This window comes from Lacerta agilis, chromosome 17 (assembly GCF_009819535.1).
Source record: "Lacerta agilis isolate rLacAgi1 chromosome 17, rLacAgi1.pri, whole genome shotgun sequence".
NCBI lineage: Eukaryota > Metazoa > Chordata > Lepidosauria > Squamata > Lacertidae > Lacerta > Lacerta agilis.
In genome coordinates, this window is record NC_046328.1 from 16,948,960 (window position 1) to 16,974,306 (window position 25,347).

General features: G+C 46.6%; 1 protein-coding gene and 1 long non-coding RNA gene across 7 annotated transcripts in view; one reads left to right on the forward strand and one right to left on the reverse strand.

Moving 5' to 3' along the window:
- OSBP2 (oxysterol binding protein 2) overlaps positions 1–25,347 on the reverse strand; it is a 132,099-nt gene that overhangs the window by 16,500 nt on the left and 90,252 nt on the right. For 4 of the 6 annotated variants that reach the window (XM_033136442.1, XM_033136444.1, XM_033136446.1 and 1 more), the window contains 2 exons: positions 2,908–3,100; positions 1,378–1,501 (listed from right to left, as the gene is read on the reverse strand). In XM_033136442.1, the coding sequence (XP_032992333.1) occupies positions 1,378–1,501; positions 2,908–3,100 (317 nt within the window). The remainder of the gene's footprint in view (positions 1–1,377; positions 1,502–2,907; positions 3,101–25,347) is intronic. The other 2 variants (XM_033136443.1, XM_033136447.1) reach the window with 1 other exon arrangement.
- LOC117039318 lies at positions 58–4,541 on the forward strand. Its single transcript, XR_004425746.1, has 3 exons — positions 58–84; positions 1,331–1,526; positions 4,528–4,541. It is a non-coding gene; the product is annotated as an uncharacterized LOC117039318 (long non-coding RNA).

Below are 25,347 nucleotides of genomic sequence, written 5' to 3' on the forward strand. Positions count from 1 at the left end.
CTGATATGCAAATGTACGGCTTCACATTCCTACCAAGCCAGCTTGCTGCCATCTTGTCCAAAGCAAGATTTTCTGGACAGGCAGGTGAGAAGAGTGAACTGGGCACAGGAACAGAAGAAAAGGCTGCTTGATCAGGCCACTGGTTCGTCTAGTCCAGCATCCTGTTCTCGTGGTGGCCAACCAGGTGCCCCAATGGGAAACCCACAAGCTGGATTTGAACACAAACCTCTCCCGAGGTTCCCAGCAACTGGTATTCAGAATCATTGCTGCCTCTCTGATTGTGGAGGCAGAGCATAGCCATTGTGGTATCCCTCTCCTCAACTAATTTGTCCAATCCTCTTTTAAAGCATTCAAGTTGGTGGTCCTCACTGCCTCATGTGGCAGTGAGTTCCACAGTTTTTTGTTTAGACTTTCTTTTATCTGCTCTTTCACAGAACAGGCTGGAGGCACTGAAGAAAAGGGGGTTTCTTTCCCCCACCTCAAGCTGAATGCAACTGGCCCACTCATTAGGGGTGGCCCTCTAAGCATCTAATGAAAAGCTAAACTTGTCTGTTGAAAATGGGCAAGATCTAAAAGAGGCCTGGTATCCATTGCCAAGTGCTCTGAAGAGAGGGAACAACCTCTTTCACACAACCTATTTGTTTTGCATACATCCTGATCTGCCTGCACAAAGCTTGCGCAGAGGTTAGAATCACAGAATTGTAGAGGTGGAAGGGACCCCAAGAGTCATCTAGTCCAACCCCCTGCAATGCAGGAATCTCAGCTAAGGCACCCGTGACAGATGGCCATTCAACCTCTGCTTAAAAACCTCCAAGGAAGGATAGTCCACAACCTCCTGAGGGAGTCTGTTCCACTGTCAAACAACTCTTACTGTTAGAACGTTCTTCCTGATGTATAGTCAGAATCTCCTTCCTTCTAACTGGTTGGCTGGTTCGAGTCCTACCCTCCGGAGCAGGAGCTGGGACCTTCTGCAAGCTCGCTCCCTCTTCCACATGGCAGCCCTTAAGATATCTGAAGATGGCTATCATATCTCCTCTCGGTCTCTTTTCCAGGCTAAACATACCCAGCTCCTTCAACCATTCCTCAGCAGGCTTGGTTTCCAGATCATCTTGGTAGATTATATCTACTCTCAAACATTTACTCTGATTTGTTTGTGGGGAGGTTATACAACAACAGTCCTTCATTCTTATTTGCTTGGGGGCTGCTTAGGCAACTTCCCGCTAATCGCGTGTCCATCCCAACTCTTTTGAATGCACTTCCCTGTCACTTCCCTAACTGCAAAAGGTCAGTTTCTTTCTTCTTCTTTTTAAAGTGGATTTTGTTACGCTAGGGTTTCTGACTGTCTGGAGGCTCCCAGGGAGCTTGTGCCATACCTACCGGTGGTGCTTCGATGGATCCGCAGCTACTGTGATGAAAGCTTGTGCGTCCTCCATGGCATCGAAGTACTCCGTCTCCTCATCTTCATCACTGGCTTCCGCTTTCACGCTCTGTACGCTCCCTCCTGGCAGAGAGGCAATAATACCCAGGTGAGCAAATCCGCTGGCTTGGCTGGGGCTGATGGGAGTTAGAATCATGGAATTGTAGAGTTGGAAGGGCCCCCCTGAGGATCATCTAGTCCAACCCCCTGCAATGCAGGCCCCAGAGACTTGCCGCGGCTGAGTCTCTGCTGCCAGCCCCCATCTGCCATGCCACCTTGCCAGGGAAAGCAAGAGCCCCTAAGTTAGTGGAACGCAGGAAGGTGCTCTGAACTGATTCACCAAACACACAAAGATTGTAACCGGCTGATAAAGTAATCTCAATTTCCCATCATTTTTACATATAAACAGATATAATATAGAACTCAAACATAATAATACATGGGTACAACTATTCAACTGCAAATATATGACATCAACATGTGTCAATATGTTCTACCCTCTATACTCCTGTTGATCTGTGTTTGCACATTCACTTCGAGTGCATACTTGTTGCTGATGAAGCCAATTTTGGCAAAACAAGGACTGTAATCCAGGTAACCTTGTCCTTTTTTGGTTTGCGGTTTCCTTTTTGGTAACTTCACCTGTATCCTTTAGAGCGGCGAGACTACAGTGCCATCGCCAGCCTCTACAACCTGCGTTATGCTCCACAATATCTATCACACCCCTCTGTGGCAACTTTCATGTTGCAGACTGGCAAGACTATAATTATCACAGCTATGCTTGATTTTTGTCTGCCTTGGGACCTTGATCTGTATTATGTGGATCTCGTGAAACATATTGACACATGTTGATGTCATATATTTGGAGTTGAATAGTTGTACCCATGTATTATTATGTTTGAGTTCTATATTATATCTGTTTATATGTAAAAATGATGGGAAATTGAGATTACTTTATCAGCCAGTTACGATCTTTGTGTGTTTGGTATAGCGTTGTTCGTGACTTTGGTTCTTTTGGGTGTTAATCACTGAACTGATTCACAGCATTGGTCTGCCTAGCTCATTACGGCCTGCACTGATTGGCAGCAGCTCTCCGGGGTTTCAGGGTCTCCCCCTAGAGATGCTGCTGGGAATTGAATCTGGGACCTTCTGCATGCAAAGCAGGTGCTCTGCCTCTGGCCCTTCCCTTTAAAAGAGTTAAGTTCCTAGTCCCCACGGTTCTAAGGAAAGAGCCAAATGAAGCAGGAACATAGGAGGGCTGCTTTATGCCGCATCAGACTATTGGTCCACACAGCTCATTATTGCCTATATTGACTCGCAGCCCTCCCTGGAGGTGCTGCTGGGAATCAAACCTGGGACCTTCTGCATACAACACAGGTGCTCTAACACTGAGCTACGGCCCTTCCCTGAGAAAAGCCCTAGCCAGCTAAGGTGCAGGGCAAGAGCTGCTTGTCAAATATGGAAGCAGTAGTGGCAGGGGGCCTCCTCACCTTTGGATGCGCGGATGCTGGTGTTCGTAGAGAGGGAGGGGGCCCCTCGGCAGGCTCTCTCCAAGTTGTTGTGCTGCTTGGCTAGCTGCTCAATGGTTTCCTCCAGGCGGGTCCGCTGCTCCCGCTCATACTGGAGCGCCCGCTGCCATTTGCGGCTGTGGGTCTCGGCTAAATCCAGGAAGTCGCGGCAGGCCTGCAAGCAGAGAGAAGGCAAGGGGGTCAGCAGGGGAGAGCTGCAGGAGCCCAGGGATAGCTAAGTCGGTAGAGCATGAGACTCTTAATCTCAGGGTTATGGGTTTGAGCCCCACATTGGGTGAAAGATCCCTGCATTGCAGGGGGTTGGACTAGATGGTCCTCATGGTCTCTTCCAACTCCATGATTCTAGGATGGTCAGCACTCTATGGCCATCTGGAGGACTGTATTCTCCCATACGAACCTGCCCAGACTCTGAAATCTTTGGGGAAAGGCGTTCTCTTGCTCCCGCCACCCTCACAGGCACGGTTGGTGGGGACGTGGGACAGGGCCTTCTCAGTGGCAGCTCCCAGGCTTTGGAACTCCTTTCCTAGAGAAGCCAGAGACTGGCTCCCTCCTTGCTGGCCTCCCAGAGAAAAGTGAAGGCTGTTTTATTCCGAGAATGCCTTTGGGAATTGACTGTTTTTTCCAAAAGGAAAGGGCTTTTAATAGTTGCTGGAGGGCAGCTGGAGCCTGACTTGAGAGAGGGGGGCAGTGATTTGTTGGGACCTGTACCAGCCAGGAGGCAAGAGACAGAGGCAGGGAAAGCTTCAGAGCTGGAAGGTGGAGCACTGGAGGAAGAGGCAAGCCAGGCAAGTGAAGGGCTGGATGCTTCCCAACCCTCTCCTGTACCCATCTCCCAGAACCAGGAGGGGAATGAAGAGGGAAGAGCATAGGCAGTTTCCATGCAAGCGTAGTTTCCGGCTGTGTGCGCACAGCCTGTCGGGGGTAGCTACAATAAACTGGTAGAGGAGCAGTGGCCCCCTGTTGCTGCAACTGCTCCATAGAGTGCAGACCTGGGAATAGCCCCCCCCCCGCGCTTCTTCCCCCCGGTCTTTCCTTCTTCCCCAGGACCTGAACAGTTCAGCCAATGGCAGCCAGAGATCCTTTTGCTGCATGCTCTACCTCTCTCTGACACTGGGGCTGCTCAGCCAATCACTGCCAGCAGCTCTGCGACCCCCAGGAAATTCCCCAGCGCATGTTGGTAGCGTCTCCAAAAACTTAAAATCTGCTCCCCAAAAGTGAACCTACACAGAAAGATACCGAGTTGATCCAAGCACCTCTTGCTTTTGGCAAGTCTGAAGAGGAAGAGGCTGTAACACCTGCCGGGCAGGTACTAAAAATGTTTGGGCATCATCAGGAGCCGAAACACACAGCTAGAACAATTAAGTGGTCCCTCATATGAGGTTAGAAGACCCTAATGGGAATCCTAATGGGGTATTAATCCACTTAATGGGACATTAAACCACGGGACATTTTATATTGGTATGAGTACATTCAGATTACACAAGAACCCAGAAAACAGTAATGGGTCTAAAATTCAACTTCCAGAGGATCTCCGGTTGCTTGCTTTCCTTTCCTTTTAAAAGCTGGTTACTAGCTCTTTAGGCTGTGAATATATCTTCCAAGTCTTATCTGTGAATACAGGCAACACCCAATGAAACCTGCAAAGCCAGAGATACATTGGATGAATAAGATTTTCAGGAGTTGTGAAGGTTCTAGCAAAACTAGAGTTGTGCACTGAAAAAAACCATGCAAAATAAAACAACCTATGCACATTTGCTCTGTTTTCATAATTTATACAGGTAGCAGAAGTCAGGGTTTTTTCTTTTGGCGGGGGGGGGGGAGAGGTTGTGGCGGTGCCATAGGATTTGGATTGCCAGGACAGAGAATTGTCAAGGTTTCTAGCAGAGAGTATGTAGAAATCTGGGGTGGGTGAACAGCATGTTGAATTATGCTCCAGGAGAAAATGAAAGGACCAGTCCAGATGGGGACATACACACGCATATGTACACACACACACACACACACACACACACACACACACACACAGAGTGTGTGTCCAAGGCTGTTGTTGCAAAAAATAGATCTCTGATATTCTCATTCCATCACAGTACATGCTATTTAGTGCTCTGACTCCCCGCCCCGCAATCCTAAATCTGCAGCCACAAACCCCTAAATGGAAACAGTCATGCAAACTGAGCTCATATCCCTGTTTAGTTCACATACTTTATTCAATATATACAGCTGCACAACTGGTGTGTGTGTGTGTTCAGCCTGGGGGTATTTGAGGCAGAGAGTGAGCCCCTCCAGGGCCGGATTTAGGTTTGATGAGGCCCTAAGCTACTGAAGGTAATGGGGCCCTTTATATGTCCAGCTGTCCTTTGTCAAAAACAAATTGTCGCTGTTTTTTGCATTGAATATATGCTATATGGTAGGACCCAATAGGTATCTAAAGCCATTTGCACATGCAGAATGCAGGCACCCTATATATAGAAATGAGCAAACCAGTGATATTTTAGGAACCAGGCTAGCAGGCAGGGCCCATTACTTACATCATAGGAGCCTACACAACACAAAACACTGTTGCTGTATGTAGGTTTTATTTTATTTGTTTTTTATCTTATATTTTGGAAATGTACACCCAGGTTTTTCCCCCTTTAATTTTTTTGGGGGCCCCCAAGAGAGTGCGGCCCTAAGCTACAGCTTGCTTAGCTTATACGTAAATCCGGCACTGAGCCCCTCCCTGGACATAAGCTCCGGCTACACACACAGACAGACACACACATTGCAAATTCCTCCCCATCCTCCCTCCCCTCCGAAGCCAGGCAGAATGGCTAGTCCTCTTTCCTTATTCTTAGTCAAGCGGAGTCCAGACAAGACAGGCAATCCCCTGTGTAGCAATTAAAGGCACAATACGGCAAGATGCTCCTGACAGCTTAAAAGCCCTGCTTTTTTTGCAGGTGGAACAAGGACAGGTCACACTCCTGGGGAAACACAGATGTGCAAAGCAGAGCTCTCTAACAAGCGTTTCTAGTTCCGAATGCTCAGTGTCGGAATTCACAATCCGGGCTGAATTTTGTAAGATGGACTCCTTAACAACTGTTAGCCTATTTCTAAATTTCTAACACACACACACACACACACACACACAGAGAGAGAGAGAGAGAGAGAGAGAGAGAGAGAGAGAGAGAGAAGCAAAGAAACACAACATAAAATGCAACCCACAGTTTCAAATTTAATCTGAAAAGCAGCACAGATAACAATGTGGCCGTAATGTTTTTGAAAGACATGTCTGTTAAACAAGGTCTCCTCCCTTGAGAGAGTTTATGTGTGTCACCAAAAGGTGAATAAAGGCAGGCTATTTCGTATTTGCCTCCTATTCAGCAAGTCTTTATAGAGTCTTCTACTACTTTAAATCGGTTTTTAAAAAATGATTCATGGTTAAATTCAGAACAAATAAGGGCTGATTTTGAAAGGTGGGGACTTGGGGAGCACAAAATCCCTTTTGAAACAACGCTGGGGAAGCTAAAGGAGCAGTTAGTAAAGATAAAACTTAAAGAATACATTCAAAAATCAATCAATCAATCAATCAATCAATTAAAGAAATTGGCAGTTTTTGAGGGTCCTTGGGAGGTCATGGAAAACAAAGTTTTGGCATCACAGGGGTGTGAATCCATGGAACTATCAAGAATTAAAACAAAAACCCTAATTAATGGCAGTTTTTCCAGGCTCACAAAAAAACCCTTTTTGGGTGATGGACATGGCCTATGGGCTGCAAGTTAACAACCCCTGGTATAGATGCTATTGCCAGTTTGCATTTCTTCATGCAGAAAGTATTGATCTGATGTGTAGAGATCTTTCCTATTCTAATTAATTCAAGAGGGTTCCGGAAGCTCCTGGAAGCTTCTCTATGTGAAAGAAGCAAGCAGAAGGTTCATGATGTTTGGGTTATTCCTTCAGAGAAGATGAGTGCAGCTGGTTTAAACTGGTTCTCTTATCTCTTCTGTCAAGGTCATGCTGACTATTATAAGAGGCCAGAAGGACCCTGGGTTTCACTTTCTATCTCTCTTTCCTTCTGGTGTGGTGTTCTGTACATAGTATGCTTAGTGTTAAGGTTTAGACTTATTATAAGTTATTGTAAGTTTAAGTTAAGTCTGCTGCAACTGGATTTCTTACGGACAGTGCCAATCCTGAATGTATTGGATGTGTGTGACCATTGTGCTCATTTGCCTTCAGTAGCAATAAAGCTCTGCTGGATGAAATACAATTGCCTCTGGTCTATTTTGGGGGAATCCTGCAACGTGTTTAAGTTTTTACTCTGCTAACTATATGCTGAAGTTCTGCTCTGGATCAATATTGAATAGAATTTCATGACAGCTATCACTCCATGGACCTGATTTGGCCCACTGGCTGCCAGTTCCTAAACCTTAATCTACAGTGTCAAATATACGCCTTTCCTATTGTCAAGCACCCCTCTCTGGATCAGCAACATGACCCAAACAGCCTGGAAAAAACCACACACACACACAGCTCTTTAAGCCAAACTACCACGCAGAGTATCATTTCTATATTGCTCAACTGTCGCTACCCTGATATCTGGAAAGATTCAGGATCCTTCCAAGAGAGCCCTCTGGGTCTTCGGGAAGGACAGCAACGTGTTAGTAACCATATATACACCACCTGAGCTCCGTTATAAATAATGCCAATATTCCTTTACACCAGCTCCTTACGCTTGCATCCTGAACCTCCAAACGTGGTTTAAAATGTGTGCATTGTGGCAAGCATCTCTAAAGCCAGTTTGCAATCGTCTCCTTTGCTTTCTTAACACTTGATGGCACTGTAATGGCCATTTTACTGCAAGAGTCTTTTGAAGCTCTTAAAAGGGAGCTGTGTAATTACAGGTGATGTTCTCAAAACGCATTACATGAAAAATATTCCTTTCCTCGCTACTGAGGGACAGCGGGCAATTTCCATATTAAGGCTCTGGCAAGTGGTTTTTGGCAGCCAGACTGGTTCTGCAAGGGGTGTGTGTGTGTGTGTGTGAATCCTATTTACAGCATCAATTTATTGTTAACAAGATTACTGTCTTGTGATTTATTGGGGATGTGCAGGACCCAAGCACAACAGCGCCCTCCCCTCTTGCTGTTTCCAGCAACTGGTACTCAGAAGCATTATTGCCTCTAAACTGTCCAATGCAACCTTGCCCATTGGATTCACAATCCAATTTAAACTTAAAATAAAAGCTTCGCATTTTTGTTTACAGATGCCAGCTTAAAACCATTGTTGTCTCAGCAAGACAAATGCTTGGAGGTTTTTTAAGCAGAGGTCGGATGGCCACCTGTCCTGGATGCTTTTATCTGAGATTCCTGCATTGCAGAGGGGGATGGACTAGATGACCCTTGGAGACCCCTTTCAACTCTGCAGTTGTATGACTTTCCTTCAGCTGTGGAATTTGCTCCCACGGGGTGTGGGGATGCCCACCAATGCAGATGGCTTTAAAAAGAGCATTTGGCAAATTCATGGGGGAGAAGGCTATCCACAGCTGCTAGCCACAACGGATATGCTCTGTCTTCCCTGTTGGAGGCAGCAATCCTTCTGAATACCACTTTTGCTGGGCATCTTGAGTGGGGACAGGAGTGCTTATTGCACCCAGGTCCTGTTTCCAGGCTTCTATGGAAAGGTTTCTAGTTGGCCACTGTGAGAACAGGATGCTGGACTAGATGGGCCACTACAGTGATACTTTGGTTGTCAAACTTAAACCATTCCGGGTAGTCCGTTCGACTCCTGGAACCTTTCAAAAACCAAGGCGCGGCTTCTGATTGGCTGCAGGAGCTTCCTGCACTCAGTCGGAAGCTGTATAAGCCGCATCGGAAGTTTGGCTTCCAAAAAAAACGTTCACAAACCAGAACACTCACTTCCAGGTTTGTGGCATTCAGGAGCCAATTTATTCGGGAACCAAGCCATTCGACAACCAATGGTACCACTGTAATTTAAACTAAAAAAAAAAAAAGGACAAAACTTTGCTGTTTCCTGCATCAATTTGTCTGCTATATTTTGCACTGGTTTTAAATTTGGCACTTTGTATGCAACTGCAATATAGTCATATGATTATGGGGATAAAAATAAGTAAACAAAGGCCAACCAAACAAGGCCCAACACAACAAGACAGGCTAGCTGAAATAAATGAGTCTTAAAGGCACTGGTGCAGCATGAGGGGGAAAGGGGTGGTGGCACTGGGTGCAAAATTCTGAGAGGGGCGCTGTGCGGCTGAGCTCCTGCCGCGTTCTGGAGCCATGGGGAGGCAGGCCTTTGGGGCTGGGGGGGTGCCTCCTCCTCCTCCTCATGGCCAGCAAAGGGATGCCCACATGCCCCATCTCTGAGCTGGCTGAGCCAGGAGACAGCAGAGCCAGCAAGCCGAGAAGTTGCACGGTCACTGCCAGCAGCAGCAGAACCCGCAGCCATGTGTCTCATAGGTTCCTTGCACCTCCACCCCAGTCCAGCAGGGGAGCAACATTCGCCCTGCCCTGGGCACCGACAACCCCTGTACACCACTGCTTAAAGGCATTTCTCTAAACAAAGGATAAGAATGGTTGCTCCCTGGGTGATGGCCTCTGGCTGGTTACTATTTCTCAGCCTAACCTACCTCAAAGGGATGTAGTGAGGATAAAATACAGGAAGGAGAACTCTGTGTGTGTCACCTTGAGCTCCTTAGGAAGGAAAATGTAATGTAAATGTAACAGAAAATAAAGAGAATAAGCAGAAGTTACAGTGGCCTTTGCCATATGTTTTGGACTACAAACATTTTATTTGTTTTTATATCTAACGTTTTCCTCCAAGAAGCCCTCCCTCTCTGTGTATTTTACTCACAACAACCCCATGAGGTAGATTAGGCTGAGAGTGAGTGATCAGTCCAAAGTCACCCAGTCAGCTTCGTGACTTGCGTGGGGCTTTGAACCCTGGTCTCCCAGGTCCTAGTCCAACACCCTAACTGCTACACCACCCTAGCTCCCAATACCCAGCAGCCCCTGCCAGTACAGCACTGTTCTTGGGGCTGGTGAAAGATGCAGTCCATAATATCTTCTGGAAGGCAAGTCTGAGCTAGAGAATAAACATTTTGAAAGCAAGTAACGGGGAGGCGAAATTGCGCGAGAAAAGGAAGACAGTTGACGGGTGCAGAGCAGTCAAAAGCAGACAGGTGCAATTGTACAATCGCATTTGCCTGCAGAAGAACCATTAAGCCAGGAGGTGGAATCCTAAGCAGCAGCAAGAGGCAAGACTGGCGGGACACAGCCCCCTGCAGAAGTTTAATCTGTCTCACAGGTAGCTCCTGCATATTTCTCCAGGTAGCCGACCGCTGTCAGGATGAGGCAGGGCAGCTCAGCTGATCTGGGTTGGCAACTCTTGCATTAATCGCCAGCTCTTTGCAGAAGGAACCATGTCAGTAGAACAGTGCCCGAGAGTCGCTGGCCTTGCTTCAACAAGACTTTTCATCTAGCACACAACCATTTTGAGACTAACCGCCTTTGACATTTGGTCTTCAACTTCGTAATATGGATCAGTTTTGGGGGGAGGGCAGGCGAAAGCAGCCAGCTTGCCTTTGCAAATCTCACACAGCAGCAGAGCACAAGGGCCCCTGCGGTGTGAAGACAGCCCCTTTGGCTGTGCGGCCTGAAACACACACACACACACACACACCAACCAACGGAACCAACCAACTCTAGTTTTGTCCACCACCCTGCTGAGTTGCAAAAGGGGGGGTCATAAAAAGACAGGGAGGTGGGAGCTGGCAGACTGAGGCTGGTGGGACAGCCTCCACTGGATGCAGAGATTTAGCACACAAAAACTTTCACTACACCTGCAGCCTCACAGCTCCCCACCCTTTTAAAAATACTATGGCAGGCAGGGCCCTTCTGGTATTTATGATTATGATTATGATTATTAGTCATTTTATCTTGCCCAAAGCAACTCGGAGTGACTTGAAACAAAAAAAAAATCTAGCCAACTTTCATTGCATGAAGTAACCCATTTTTGATGTACAGTCGTACCTTGGTTCTCGAACGGAATCCGTTCCGCAAGTCCACTCAACTTCCGAAAACATATGAAAACCAAGGCGCAGCTTCCGATTGGCTGCACAAACTTCCTGCATTCAATTGGAAGGCACGGAAGCTGCGTCGGATGTTCGGGTTCCAAACAACGTTTGCAAACCGGAACACTCACTTCCAGGTTTGTGGCATTTGAGAGCCAAAATGTACGATGACCAAGGCGTTCGAGAACCAAGGTACGACTGTATGTTTCAGCATACCAGGAGAGGCCTGCTCATGCTCATGGGGGTCTTATTTGATATGCAAAGTTTAGCAGAGTATAATGTCCCAGAGTTCCTTCCCACCCAGCTCCCTATCCCAGATGGTCTCATTGCATTCAGATACTGCAGTAGCATGTTTTGTATCAGAACAACAGTCCTGGAGGGAAAAAGGGAGGGGCATTTGCAAGATGAGGGGGGGCTAACTGATTCCCTGGTTATTGACCTCATCTTCTAACAGAAAGAGCAACTACAGGGTGAGTCTTTTAAATGAGGCCCAGCAGAACATGTGTACTCTGTATCCATGGGGCTTCTTTTAAAGGACTTACCCTGTACAATCCAGCAAAGAGATGCTTTCTGCTGAAGTATATGAGCACTCCTCTGGCGAAGGTGGACACTCCTAAATTAGGATTGGAAATATCTATCCAGTTCGGTTCTTTGAGTTTCGTGTTTTCTCCCCAATCTTAAATGCTGTTCTCTAAATGTTGTGGCAATTTGCAATGATGATGATAGCAATTTGCGATGATGATGATGATGATGATGATGATAATAAAACATTCATGAAAACTTGGAAGCATTTTAGTGCAAATTTCTCCGAATACATTTTTCATGCAGTTTTACTAATGTACACATTTTGGCAACAATTTTCTCTAATGCAATGTGTTGTGTATGTTATTTTGACCGACACCTCAATTTTTATACACATTCTTCCTTGATGCATGCATTTTTACAAACAGACTAGAGAATGCATTGCAAAATTCAGATAAGTGCAAATTTCAACATATAGCTGTGTTTTGGTTTTGCATATTGTTTTGAAGCTTGGCTTTGATCCGATTTGGCTTTCACTGTGCACTGACTCAAATTCCCCCTTCCACCCCTAACTCCTCACCTTTAATGGAGGATAAAGACTCCACTCCCATCTCAATTTTCCACAAGACTATCAATGGCTACTCCTAACTCACCTCGAATTTTGTGTTTACATCCACGTTTCCTCCAAGGTGCTCAAGGTGGGTTACAAGGTTCTCCCCATCCTCATTTAATCCCCACGACAACCTTGCGAGGAAGGCTAGGCTGAGAGGCAGTGCCTGGCGCAAGGTCACCAGTGGCTTCATGGCCAAAGTGGGGATTTGAACCCTGGTCACTCAGGTCCTAGTCTGACACTCTAACCAATACCCCCACACTGAATCTCACCTTTCACAGCGGATAAGGCTACTCCTGACTCACCTTTCATAGACTATCAATGGCTACCAGTCAAGCTGGCTGCGTGCTACCTCCAGGATCAGTTGCTGCCTCCTCTGGGTGCTAGTCACTGGGGAACAACAGCTGAAGAGGGGTGTTGGGCATGTGCCCTGTTAGTGGGCTTCTCGGAGGCATCTGATTGGCTGCTGTGGGAACAGGATGCCGGAAGAGATGGGGCCTCTACATGGCTCCCTTTTCAAGGCCATACAATCTACCCCTCATCAGCCACTGATACAAGTCATTCATTCTTTAGCAGATAAACTAATACTCTCTTTTCTCTCAAAGCAATTTGAGAACAAGCACACGTGCCCTCTATTGTTATAGTTCAATGGATGCAAGTTCTCTTTCCATATTGCCTCCCGCACTCATTCACAAAGCCTGCCCAACGCTGACCCCCGGGCAACTTTATGACTAGAATTCTAGGTGTTCTGTATGTAACCGGAACAATTTTCCGGAGGGGTGCTGCAGAATAACAAAGAGCCTTGTGCCAACTTCAAAGGGCTAGCTAATTTATTAAGGATAAAAAGCCAGCCTTCCCCAACATCGGTTTTGGACCACAGTTCCCATCAGTCCTGGCCAGCACAGCTGGTTTTGGACTACAACTTCCATCATCCACATGAGATGAGAGGAACTGTAGTTCACAGCAACCCAGAGGGTACCAGGTTGGGAAGGCTGGCACAATAAGCATTTGTGGACACCCACTTCATCAGATGTATGACGTGTTATCGTAAGTTGCAGCGTGAGGATATACAAGCTACACATGCACAGAGAGGTATTGGGGGGGGGGGGGGATGGTGAATAGGGCTGGAAAAAATACTAAGGTCAGAAGGAAACAAAATGCAGAAAATATGAGATGGCTTCTAGAAACAGATAACCTGGTGGGAAGCATTCTTGGGAGACCCTAGCATTGCAGAAAAAAAATACTCTTCTCAGATAATTCTGTGGGGAAACAAACAGGGACATTCAAATGGGGTCAGAGCTCATACAAGCCACAGGGTCAGCATAAAATAGGAGGCGGCAAGCAGCACTGCTGGGATTGCAACCAGCATTAAGCTGAGATTGTCTGCAGCTGCAAAATGATTTTTTTATGGGGGGGGGGGATAAGGGAAAATAACAGCGCAGGAGAGGAAGCAACAAGTATTGCTGCACAAATTTTCCACTTGCAGCTGAACACGGATAATATTTGCCTTACCCCTGTTGCGAATTACACAGATTTAGCACAGGTTATTTGCGGTGGCGAGGTGACGACCACCACTCTTGAGGGGGACAAGGTAATAATCCAAGCACCGAACCGTTCATGGGTTCTGGTGCACGTGAGAACCCAGGATAGCTGCCAAACCTGTTCCACTCCTCTTTGTGGGAAGCAGGGGGAAAGGACCAGGAAACCTCCTGAAACAGACCAGGCACGAACTCCTACTCTGGGATTCTCAACCGGCGAGAGGACCGTTCAACACATGCAGATGCTTCGCAGCAACAGAGCAATAAATCCTTCTCTAAACTAATGTTGTGCTGCAGGATTAATAGAAGAAGCTGCAGATTGACAGAGACAGAAAGCAGCAGCCGGACACACTCGATGGCAGAGATCTGGGTAGGGAAGCAGCACGATACAAAGACTCACGATACAAGATCTCAGCAGTGGGCATTTAAGAAAGGACTCGTAGCTCAGCGGTAGGGCATTGGCTTTGCAAGCAAAAGGTCGCAGGTTCAATCCCCAGCATCTCAGGTGGGGCTGGGAAAGCCTCCCTGTCTGAACTCATGGAGAGCTGCTGCCAGTCAGTGTAGACCAGGCATAGGGCAAACTCGGTCCTCCAGATGTTTTGGGACTACAACTCCCATCACAGGACCAGTGGTCAGGGATGATGGGAATTGTAGTCCCAAAACATCTGGAGGGCCCAAGTTTGCCTATGCCTGGCGTAGGCAATACTGATCTAGATGGACCAACAGTCTGACTCAATATCAGGCAGCTACCTACATTCCTAAGATCTGGTCACTTGCTCATGGCTTGTAGGATTAAAAAGGAGCACAGCTGTACACCAACAGAAACACTATGGGGCAGGGGGCCACTCTCATGCCCCCCATCCTCAAAGGTGCCACAGACCTAGGAAAAGCCATGTGATTTTCTCATTTATATTTTTTCTGGCGAGACAGGCAGTTGAAAGAGCAGCACCTGTGATTTCCCACAGAAATTATATTATTATTATTATTATTATTTTATTATTATTATTATTATTATTATTATTATTATTTATAATAATAAAATTTCCAGCCACTCTGGGCAGCTCCCAACAGAATATTAAAAATACAATAAAAACATCAAACATTAAAAAAACTTCCCTAAACAGCTCCATGAAAGAGAAGGACCAAGACTTTCCCTTTTCATACGAGTTGGTACTGGAGGAATGAGAGACATGAACACACAGAATCCTTCCGCTCTTGCATATGAGAAGGAAAATTAATCATCATTCAAGAAACTCAGTTTGCCGTACACAAGGCTGTTCCGTTTTATCTGCCTGGCACCATAATTAGGTTCCCGCAGGAATAAAATGCCTTGCACAGAAGCTCACTGGTCCAGCAGTTACAGGGAGTGTAGCAGGCAGGAGGCTAGGGAATGAAGGAGGAGGAGGACAACAAAACAACAACAGAGGATTCATCCTTCAAGCCGGCCACAAAGGGGCAGAGGTTATAAACGGCTTAGCCTGCTCTCACCTGGCGCTGTTCTTGGTCCTGCAATCCTGACCTGACTTGCTGCCTTCTCCATGAGATCTGGCATCAAACCACAACAAGGCAACCCCACACACAAAAAAACACACAGGTTGACTTTCATATCACAAGCCAACTTTTGTTTTTTTTTAAGAAGAAAAATGAGATTTGAACCCAGAACCCCCTAATGCAAGTCCAACACTCTTTTCACCACACAGCTCTGCTTTAAATAAGGAAAAGGGCGGGGGAAGAAGGGGAAGAATACCACAACACCAACAGATGCAAAACATGCTGGCAAAATTCACTGGGCTGGTCACAGCAAATTGAGCAGATTCATGGTTGTCAAGAGTTTAATAGAAACAGCATTACAATTCTCAAGCAATGTACAGTGACCATCCCAGGTTATTCCACATCCGTTGATGCAAACAAACAGGAAAACAGCAGTATGTGCCTTTCACTCCCCCAAGAAACAAGACTTCCTGTAGTTAGGAAAGCAGCATTGAAACGTCTGGGATGGGCAAATTATTAGCGGAGAAGGCATATACCCAGTGCCCAAGGAGACGTCAGGCAGGAGTCTTCCCTAGCTGTCCCTGGGGTCTTTTCCACAGAAGGTAAGACCATTCTTACCTGTGAAGGAGATTTCTATGCATATAAGCAGGTGAACGCAACAGGGAACATCAGCTCAACCTGTGGCCCTGAGATATGCACAGAGAAAACTCCTTTCTTACCTGTGTGAAGGGATTTCTGTGCATATCCACAGGTGACTTGACCACAAGTTGAGCTCACGTTCCCAACATGTGGCCACCAGCATATGCACAGAGAAGGCATCGCCTCCATCTTTTGTTTGTTTGTTTAGTTTTACATTAAATGAAACGAGGCTTGTACGGTGTCTCGATGGATGTGCATTTTCTATCTGCAGCCCCCATGGGTCTCTACTGTGTCTCTCTTTCTTTTCGTTTGGGGGCAATTTCCCTGATATTCAACATCTAGCAAACGAAACAATAAAAGCCCATTATTGATGGTTATGATCTCCGTCTCATAGATACTGAGGCTCTGACAATCTAGCCGATATGTGTTATTGCCAGTCCTCTATTGCTCCCTTGTTTGCTGCAAATGACCTCAAAGAGCTGCAGCGCAGGCCCTGTCCTTTTGAGAATGAACTTAGTAGTCTAACTGTATGGCTAAGAGGTGCTTGAGTGCTCTCTCTCTCTCTCTCTCTCTCTCACACACACACACACACACACACAGAGCAAGTGTCAGTGCATCCTTAGGGAAGCCCCATCTTCCCCCATCCATGAACTAAATCTCTCAGCCCCCTTGACAGTGTTGGCCCCATAAAAACACACAAGCATCCATCGGCACAAATTAAAACGCAAGTTCAAAACATGGTGCCATGGGAGGTACATGATGCTTTCGGAGGAGCCGTGATCCCAATTACAGCTATTTTGGGCTGCACAACAGAATGATTTCTCCTCTTCTTCCCAGCAACCTCACAAGGGAAGTGAGATGACAAATTGTGCTCTATCACTGTTCCCCACCCGATGCCTCTCGGAATATATATATATTCAATGAATTATTCAATGCAAACTTCTACTGAGGCTAGAGCAAAGAACAGGTTGTGAAACGAAGCAGAATGAAGCATGCTAGCCGTGTGTCCGTGTGTCTTCTGTCCACTCCACAAGACGTCTGCTGGTGAGACATCTCAGAGTCTCTCCCTTCCTCCCTGCCGCAATGTACACTACAATAAATCAAAGATTAGAAGCTCGGGCAATGGACACCTAGAACGTGGCCTCTTCCAGGACTCTCTTATGTGGCCCTCAGAACATTCTCTAGGCCAGGTTTAGCCAACATAGTGTCTTCTGGGTGTTGACTGCAACTCCCATCTGCCTCACCAGCAAGGGATGATGGGAGTTGTAGTACAGCAACATCTGGAGAGAGCCATGTTGGCCAATTGGGTATAAGGCCGCACCCCTCACTAGTCCTGCTCCGGGGTCTCCTTGAGTGCTTTTGCCCTGCTGGAATGTACGTGCTGAACTGTGATCATGTCTCTTGGCTGCCTGCACGGAAAGAGGTGTGTACAAATGTTTGTATATATATAGACACCTCTTGACTTCAGCATGGCTGGAATGGAGTCTGCACTAGGAAAGGAAGACCAACACCTCTTTTGCCTCCGCCCCTGCCCATTGCTGGCATGTGGCCTCTGCAAGGCTCCCCAAGAGGGAATGAGACCCTCAGCCTGAAAAATGCTCCCACCCTGCGTTAAATTATTGTTCGGGATTAGGGAGTCCCATCCAGCTCCATCTTCTAATAAAAGCAGCTTCTCTACAGCCAACACACACAACCAGGAGATTTATTTTTAATACATATAAATTAAGAACGGAATGGGGTGGGTAGGGAAGGCATATTTTGTTGGGAAAAAGCTCTGGGCACACCACTAAAACTAACAGCCTTATGGCCGGGGTGATCTCAGCTCCTGGTGAGAATTCTGTCGCAGGCAAAATGTTTTGGGCGATGAGTATTTTTTGTTGGGGGGGGGGGGTGTTATCCCACAGTTGCTCCATGCAGAAATGGAGGATTATCCAAGAAACAATAGAAAATCCCTTTCCCTCAGTTTATGTTAACCGGTGCTGCTTTAATCTCGTCTTCAACACATGGTGTTGGCTGCGATGAGGGTGGGGTGGGTGGGATCCCTCATAAAAATAAACTGTGGTGTGATTAAAAGGGGGGGGGAGAAGTACATTCATTAGTGAGCTACAAATTTAGCTGCCAAAAGGACACATGCACACACACTCCACCCCCCAGAACATATGGGATGGCTGAGGAGGTGGGTGTTGCTGTGGAACATCTTATTCCAGGGAGGGAGGGGCAATGGGGCTGCACCGTGATCTTATTTGCAAACAAGTCTCTTCCAGCACACCCGTCTCTGCTCTGCTACAATTACTGTGTCGGTGGGTGGTTGATTAAACTAGATTATCAATGAAGGGACAGAATAATCTCACAGGTTCTTGGCCTCTCCCCCCCCCCCCACTTCAACTCAGAGAATGTCAAACTGCAGCTCTTGATGCACAGATGTTCTCCGGCCCTCTGCTAAGAAATGGCTCTGCTCTACAGCAAAAGAGCAAAGAATAGTCATGGTTTCTGCAGTTGAGCTAACTTCAAATCATAGTTCCAGTTACAGGTAGGTAGCCGTGTTGGTCTGCCATAGTCAAAACAAAATAAATTAAAAAAATTCCTTCCAGTAGACCTTAGAGACCAACTAAGTTTGTTCTTGGTATGAGCTTTCGTGAAGTGTGCATGCACACGAAAGCTCATACCAAGAACAAACTTAGTTGGTCTCTAAGGTGCTACTGGAAGGAATTTTTTATTTATTTTGTTTTCAAAAGCATAGGTAGCGACATTGGGCCATTAAAAACAAAACGAAAGCTAAGATTACAGATGCTGTTACAGTTGGTTGCCTAAATTAGGACCCTTCGACCACAAGGTAACACCCCTCAGTTGTGGCTCCTTGCGATAGTCAGCTAAATTATTCTCCAGCGTTGATAATATAATGAGTTTTTCATCTGCCCCTCTTTCAACCCTGTGCCTCTCGAGAGAGATCCAAGTTAACAGCCCACTTTTATATTTTAGGTTAAAAAAACAGCAACGCCGTTGTTTCTTGGCCAAGAGTGTTTTTGTTGCTATGATTTTAACAGATTCCTACTTGCTTTTAAAATGGTGATTCTTTTTGTAACCTGACACCAGAAATTACAAAACGTACCCTCTGAAGATGCTGCCACAATAGCCAGTCAGTGGCCAAAGGCCTGCCAGCAAATAGAAAGCAGAGAGGGAACTGGCCTAGCCTTCCCATGGGAGTTCCACAATCTGGGAGCAATCACCAATCTGGGAGCAATCACTCTTTTGTCCTCACCAAACATGCCTGTGAGGGTGTCAGACGGAAAGGCCTCTTCCGCAGGAAGATCTCAAAGCCCAGGCAGGCTCATATGCGGAGGCTTTAAGACCTTCAGAATGAGGTCTTTGTACTCCACCTCCTGCACTGATTTTGCCTCCACAATATGCCTAGACCAGTGTTTTCCCTTTGCCCTGCCCCACCCCCAAGTGTATTTCGCTTAAAATGGCCTGGACAGCAAATGGGGAGAACCTCATGCTCCAGGGTCAAACTGGGCCCCCCAGGCCACACCTCCTCCTTGGCCCTGCTTTGCCTGGCTGGACTTTGCCCTTGAATTCTGCTAACACCTCTTGTTTACCTGAATGGAGGATAAAGAGGGATGAGTGAAGGAGCTAGCCTAGTGCACGTAGGTAAAATTTACATTGGTTGCTCCACCCACTTTTGCCGCTGGCTCCACCCACTAGTGGCATGTGGCCTTTGGAAGGCTGCGCAGAAGATAAAGTGGGCCTCAGAATGGAATAAGTTCCCCTCTCCTGCCTTGTGTGTTCAAAAATCAGTCATGACAGAGCTCTTTTTAGCAGCCCACCTTCCGTGATAAACAATTCGTTTTAGAATATGCTACCAGGGTACAGATAGGGCAGCAGCAACCGGCTGGCAGCAGCAAGCATTTTAAAAGGCCTGAAGGATGGTGCCCTCGTACTCATTAGGAGATAGCAGGGCACCGATGCTTCAAATCTCAATGACTGCCAGAAAAAGGAAAAGCAGAGAAGGCAATGGGGCAATTTAAATGGTTCACTCTCCTTAAACAAGAGGCATTTCAGTACATACGCCAAAGTGGCTTTTAGAGGAGTCAACAAAACTGCAAAACAAGGTTATTTCAACAAGCCAACCCTTAATGGAAGTGAATTTTAACTTCCCAAGTTAAAACAGTACAACGCATCATCAGAGATCTACAACCTCTCCAGAGCCTGCAATACCAGAGCCTGCAATAAACCCAGATGCCAACTTTGCTGCCACATAAACCCGGACAATACCACTACTGGCCCCAACAATATCAAACATACCATCTCAGGACTATTTAATTGCTCATCTTCCAACATTGTGTATGCAATCAAATGCCAACAGTGCCCTTCAGCTCTCTATATTGGACAAACAGGCCAAACCCTACGCCAAAGGATAAATGGACATAAATCTGATATCAGGAATCACAAGACAGAGAAACCAGTAGGAGAACACTTCAATCTCCCAGGACATTCTATAAAAGATCTCAAAGTAGCTGTCTTAATACAAGTGAATTTCAGAAATAGACTGGAAAGAGAAGTGGCTGAATTGCAACTAATCACCAAACTTAAAACCATGGAGAAACCTGGTCTGAACTAAGACATTGGATTCTTATCTCATTATACATGACAAAGCTATATTTGGCCATCTCGCCCCTTGCCTTTCCCTTGTAAGACCAATTGCAGCCATTAAGAGTCGTCAACAGCTTTTCCACACCTATCAGCTGATCACCCATTCCCACCACCCTTCTGAGTAATACCCCTCCCTCACTGTATTTAAGGGTTTGGTGACTTCCATCTCAATGTATCTGAAGAAGTGTGCATGCACACGAAAGCTCATACAAACTTAGTTGGTCTCTAGGTGCTACTGGAAGGAATTTTTTATTTTATGTCAGGAAACCCCCTCCCCAGGGTCGGTAGCATCCCAGGATCGTTTGCAGAACAGGAACCACCCCCGTTGTTTAGCAGTTCGTCTTCCCCCTCCTCAGGAGGAAGCGACCATTCCTCCAGTGGGGAGGGGGAGTTGGAGGCAGGAAATCGTCGCAGGGGCTGTGAAGGGATCGCAGAGCCTGAGCACCAAGGGGAAATCAGGGAACAGGGTCAGTTTCCCGCGCCCCGAGTTCGCAGACAGGAAAGACGTGGAAGGGGGTTTAGAATCCCGCACCTCTTTTGCTGGACCAAGAACCGGAAGGGTTCATTCCCGGACTCTGCAGAGGGATGAGATGGACGTTTGAACTTTTGCTCCACTGTAAATATCTGCACAATAAAGAACTTAGTTTTTAGAAGTTCTGTGTTTGCCAGATTTCTCATGAGCAACCACTGAACGTCCTTACATTTTATTTTGCTTTAATGGTATGAAACATTTGAAAGAGTCCAATTCTTTGGGGATAGTCAATGTTTATCATATTTAAGAACAAAAGAACGTAAGAGCATACTCTCCAACATTTCTCCAATGAAAATAGGGATTTCCTACTCCATAACGATGATGATGATTTTATTATTCACAGCCCACCCATCCGACTAGGTTGCCCTAGACACTCTAGGTAGCTTCAAACATATATAAAAACACAATAAAACATTAAACATTACAAAATTCCCCTATACAGGGCTGCCTAAAAATGTCTTCTAAATGTTGTATAGTTACTTATCACCTTGGCTTGGGGGGGTCGCATAACTCCATACCCTCCAGCATTTCTCCAATGAAAATAGGGATGCCCTAAGGAAAAGCGGGACATTCTGGGATCAAATCAGAAACGGGGATGGCTTCTGTAAATCTATGGACTGTTCCTGGAAAATAGGGACCCTTTCCTCAGAGCAGGCCCAATGAAAACAACCGTTCTGCTCTGAATATGACTTGGTTGGATATCACCCTATTGCACTGAAGTTATTTGTGCCGAGTAGAGAAGTTGTGCTTTTCAGGGTTTGGGATTTTCACAACGGGGGTGGGCTAGGAATCTGTGGTGAGACATTCACCATATAGACAGTGCGAAAGAAATCCAGGGGCTGCTGAAATCCCAGCAGTGTTTTTGAAGAATGGTGCACACACAAACAGTGAGGACCGTGAATGGTTTTTCATAAAATGACAATTGAAAACTGGAAAAGGAGCAGAACCTGAAACAGAAGTCCAGCTTTTCCCGGGCCGTTTTATCAAGGCACATCTTCTGCCAGGAGATGACATCTACAACCTGAACCTATTAACCCTTTATCAATCTGCAACAACCACTTACAACCTCCTGGCCCTTCGGCAGCTTGTAGGAATCACTCCCAACCTATTCACTCTTACCAAATTGTGGCAACTCTTCCCACCAAAACAGACTAAGCAATGTGCTCAGTGGGAAAGCATAAAGAATTACTGTTAAACTAAAAAAAAAAAACACCTTAGAAGGTAGCCACGTTCATTCCAGTTCAATGAGGAAAGAAAGGTGTCCGTATGCAGGAACAGAAGACTTAAGAGAGGGCCTTGTCCCCGTCTTTCCTCTTCTTTGCACATATCACATCTCGTTGACACCCAAGCCTGGTGCCACGCTGCAGGGCTGTGACAAAGCAGGCAACATCCATCCCTGCATTAATTGGGATCCGCCGTCAGTGTGCAACCTCAAACAGAAGCCTTATGTGCTGCTATGCACAGGCTGGCGGCTCACTGTCCATTAGCCAAATGCAATCAGCTGTACACACTGGAGTGTTGTTTAGAAAGGCGGCAGTTTTAATTGTCTGCACCAATCGTAAGCGGTCCTTAATCTCTCATTAGGAACTGCTGACTCCCCTTCCTCTCCCAATAATGAAAGGAATACATGGCTGATTGCATTTGCACAAATGGGACCGAGCTAACCTCAGCAATTTCCCTCATGCCAGTGTGTCTGGACTGCTTTCGGGTGTTTACAGTTCCACTGGGCCGCTCGCTTCCCTGGGATCCTGAATTGCAAAGGTATGGGAAGGCTGCTCCCTGCCTGCACCACCTTTCTTCTTCTTTGGCGATCACTCACAGCCGAGCAAGATTGTCTTCCATGGACTCGGTCTTAACAGTGAGTCCATAAGGGACTGTGGAGGCCAATTCTGGAGCCACACGTCCTTCCACAGTGGGGACCTAGGTTTCTGGGCAGAAGTTGATCATGGTGAGGGTTTGCCAAGCATGCCTTCCTCTTAGCGCGTTTCTCCCTTTCATCCTGAGTTTGAGCGTCCTCAAAGTCCACGACACCTTTGGTAAAGGCTGTTCTCCAATTGGGGAGCTCGCAGGCCAGTGTTTCCCAGTTGCCGGTGTTTATACTACAGTTTTTAAGATTTGCCTTGAGAGAGTCTTTAAACCTCTTTTGTTGACCACCAGCATTGCACTTTCCATTTTTAAGTTTGGGATAGAGTAGCTGCTCGGGAAGACGATAATCTGGCATCCGCACTGTGTGGTTTGCTAAACTCTGGCAAACTAACGACAAAGTTCCAAGGAAGGAGGTAAGCCAAGAACCAAAGAAAAAACAAGTGGAATGTATAAATTTTGACAATGGCATTTTGTAAGAATGTTGTAAGCCAGGGATAGGGAATTTGTGGCCCTCCAGATGTTGATGAGCTACAACTCACATCTGTCCCAGCAAGCATGGCCAGGGATGATGGAGCCGTAACTCAGCAAGATGTAAAGGGCCAAAAGTTCCCTACACCTGGCGTAAGCAATCATACTAGCTAAAGGCCAAAGAGCTAGTAACAGTAGCACAAAAAGGATCATCATCATCATCAGGGCTATTTTCAGCTGGAACTCACTGGAGCTCAACTCCGGCACCTCTCAGGTAGGCACCATTTGCCATTCTAAAAGAAGGAAGGAGGTGCCCATGATGAGTTCCAGCATGTCTTTTTCTGGACAAATAGCACTGATAATAATAATAATTTCATTATTTCTGTGCTGCCCATCTGACTCGGTTGCCCCAGTCACTCTGGGCGGCTCCCAACAATGCCTTCAGATGTCTTCTGAATATATCTCCTTGACATCTGACGGGAGGACGTTCCAAAGGGTGGGTGCTCCTACCGAGAAGGCCCTCTGTCTGGTTCCCTGTAACCTCACTTCTCGCAGGGAGGGAACCGCCAGAAGGCCCTCGGAGCTGGACCTCAGTGTGTGGGCTGAATGATGGGGGTGGAGACGCTCCTTCAGGTATACAGGGCCGAGGCCGTAAGACTGGAGACTCCGTATTCTCTACAAGACACCAGTCTCTGCTGCAGAAGATGCTGCACAGAGATCCCCACACCCAAACTGCAACTCTGGTAATATTCCAGAAAAATGGCAGCAAATGACCGAGGGTGTAGAGCTGAGAAAGAAGTTCCTCTACGCTGCCGCCGCCCCTAGCAGCGCAGAGGCTAGCAACGCCACTGCGGAGATGTTCAAGGCACTGAAACAACAGCACCTGCACCAGTCTTTGCCAGCCTGCTAGTGTTCTGGACTACAATTCCCATCAGCCCCAGCAAGGTAGGCAAGAGCTGGCCTAGCCGCTAGAATGCCAGAGACTCCTTTTCGTGGACTCTGAGAAGTTGCCAGATATTGTTTGTGCTTTTCACCGTCGATAGAATCAGAGCATTGATTTTCAAATTTAAAAAACCAAGGTTGTCAGGGCACCAAGTAGCAGATTCCGTACAATATAGAAGGGTGAGGGAGGCCATGCAGTGGGCAACCCTGAGATCATAGCAAAGCGATCTGTGTGAGACGAGCTGGCTATTCTTTGCACAAAACAACTTCGAGAGCCACTTACTGAAAATGAATGCAAAGCTGATGGATCACTGATGACAACATGAGGGCACCAGTGATGAACATCTGATTAGATCACATCTTCCCTCTTCCATTGTTAGGATCCCCAGGTGTGAAAGGAACTGACATAAGCCCTCCTGAGCACTGACTTCCAGCATTCACCAAGACGCAGTTACTCAGCATTTGCCAGTAAGTTTGTAGGAACTGCTCTTATAAAAGGACTCTTTGCTCTCCAACCAGAGTGCCTTAGGTTCTAACCAGGACCATTGCCTAAGCTGGTCTCCTTTCTTTCCAAGGCTGAAGACCATCTCCGGTGCTTTAAACAGGTAGACAGAAAGTTGAATTTTAACAGGCGCAAGATTCTTCCATGTTTCTCCTGCTAAGAAGCAAATCTGCCAACGTTCTTCCTTGTACAAAACGATTTGTCTGGTAGGCAATCTTGTACCCACTCACAACCTTCCTAACCTCCGTATCGGATTCCCCGCCTGCATCAGCTTCTGGAAACCCGACAAAAGCTGGTTCTTAAAACATTTATGGATCAGTAGCAAACCTGGAAATGGGGAGAGTCTTGCCTTGCATTGCGTTTCTCAATTGGGATCATTGCACACACAGAAACATTTTTACTTACTACCAGCCTCATTTTTCAGCCATTACACAGGCAAGTAGAAATAGGAGGTGGTTGGCGAGATGGTAGCACAGCTAAAACCTTCCGTGCGCCTTAAAAAACCAATAAAATGATGCTACAGGAGGGGAGGGGAAAGCAAGCCCTGCTATTTTTAGTGCACGTTAGCAGAGGTATCAC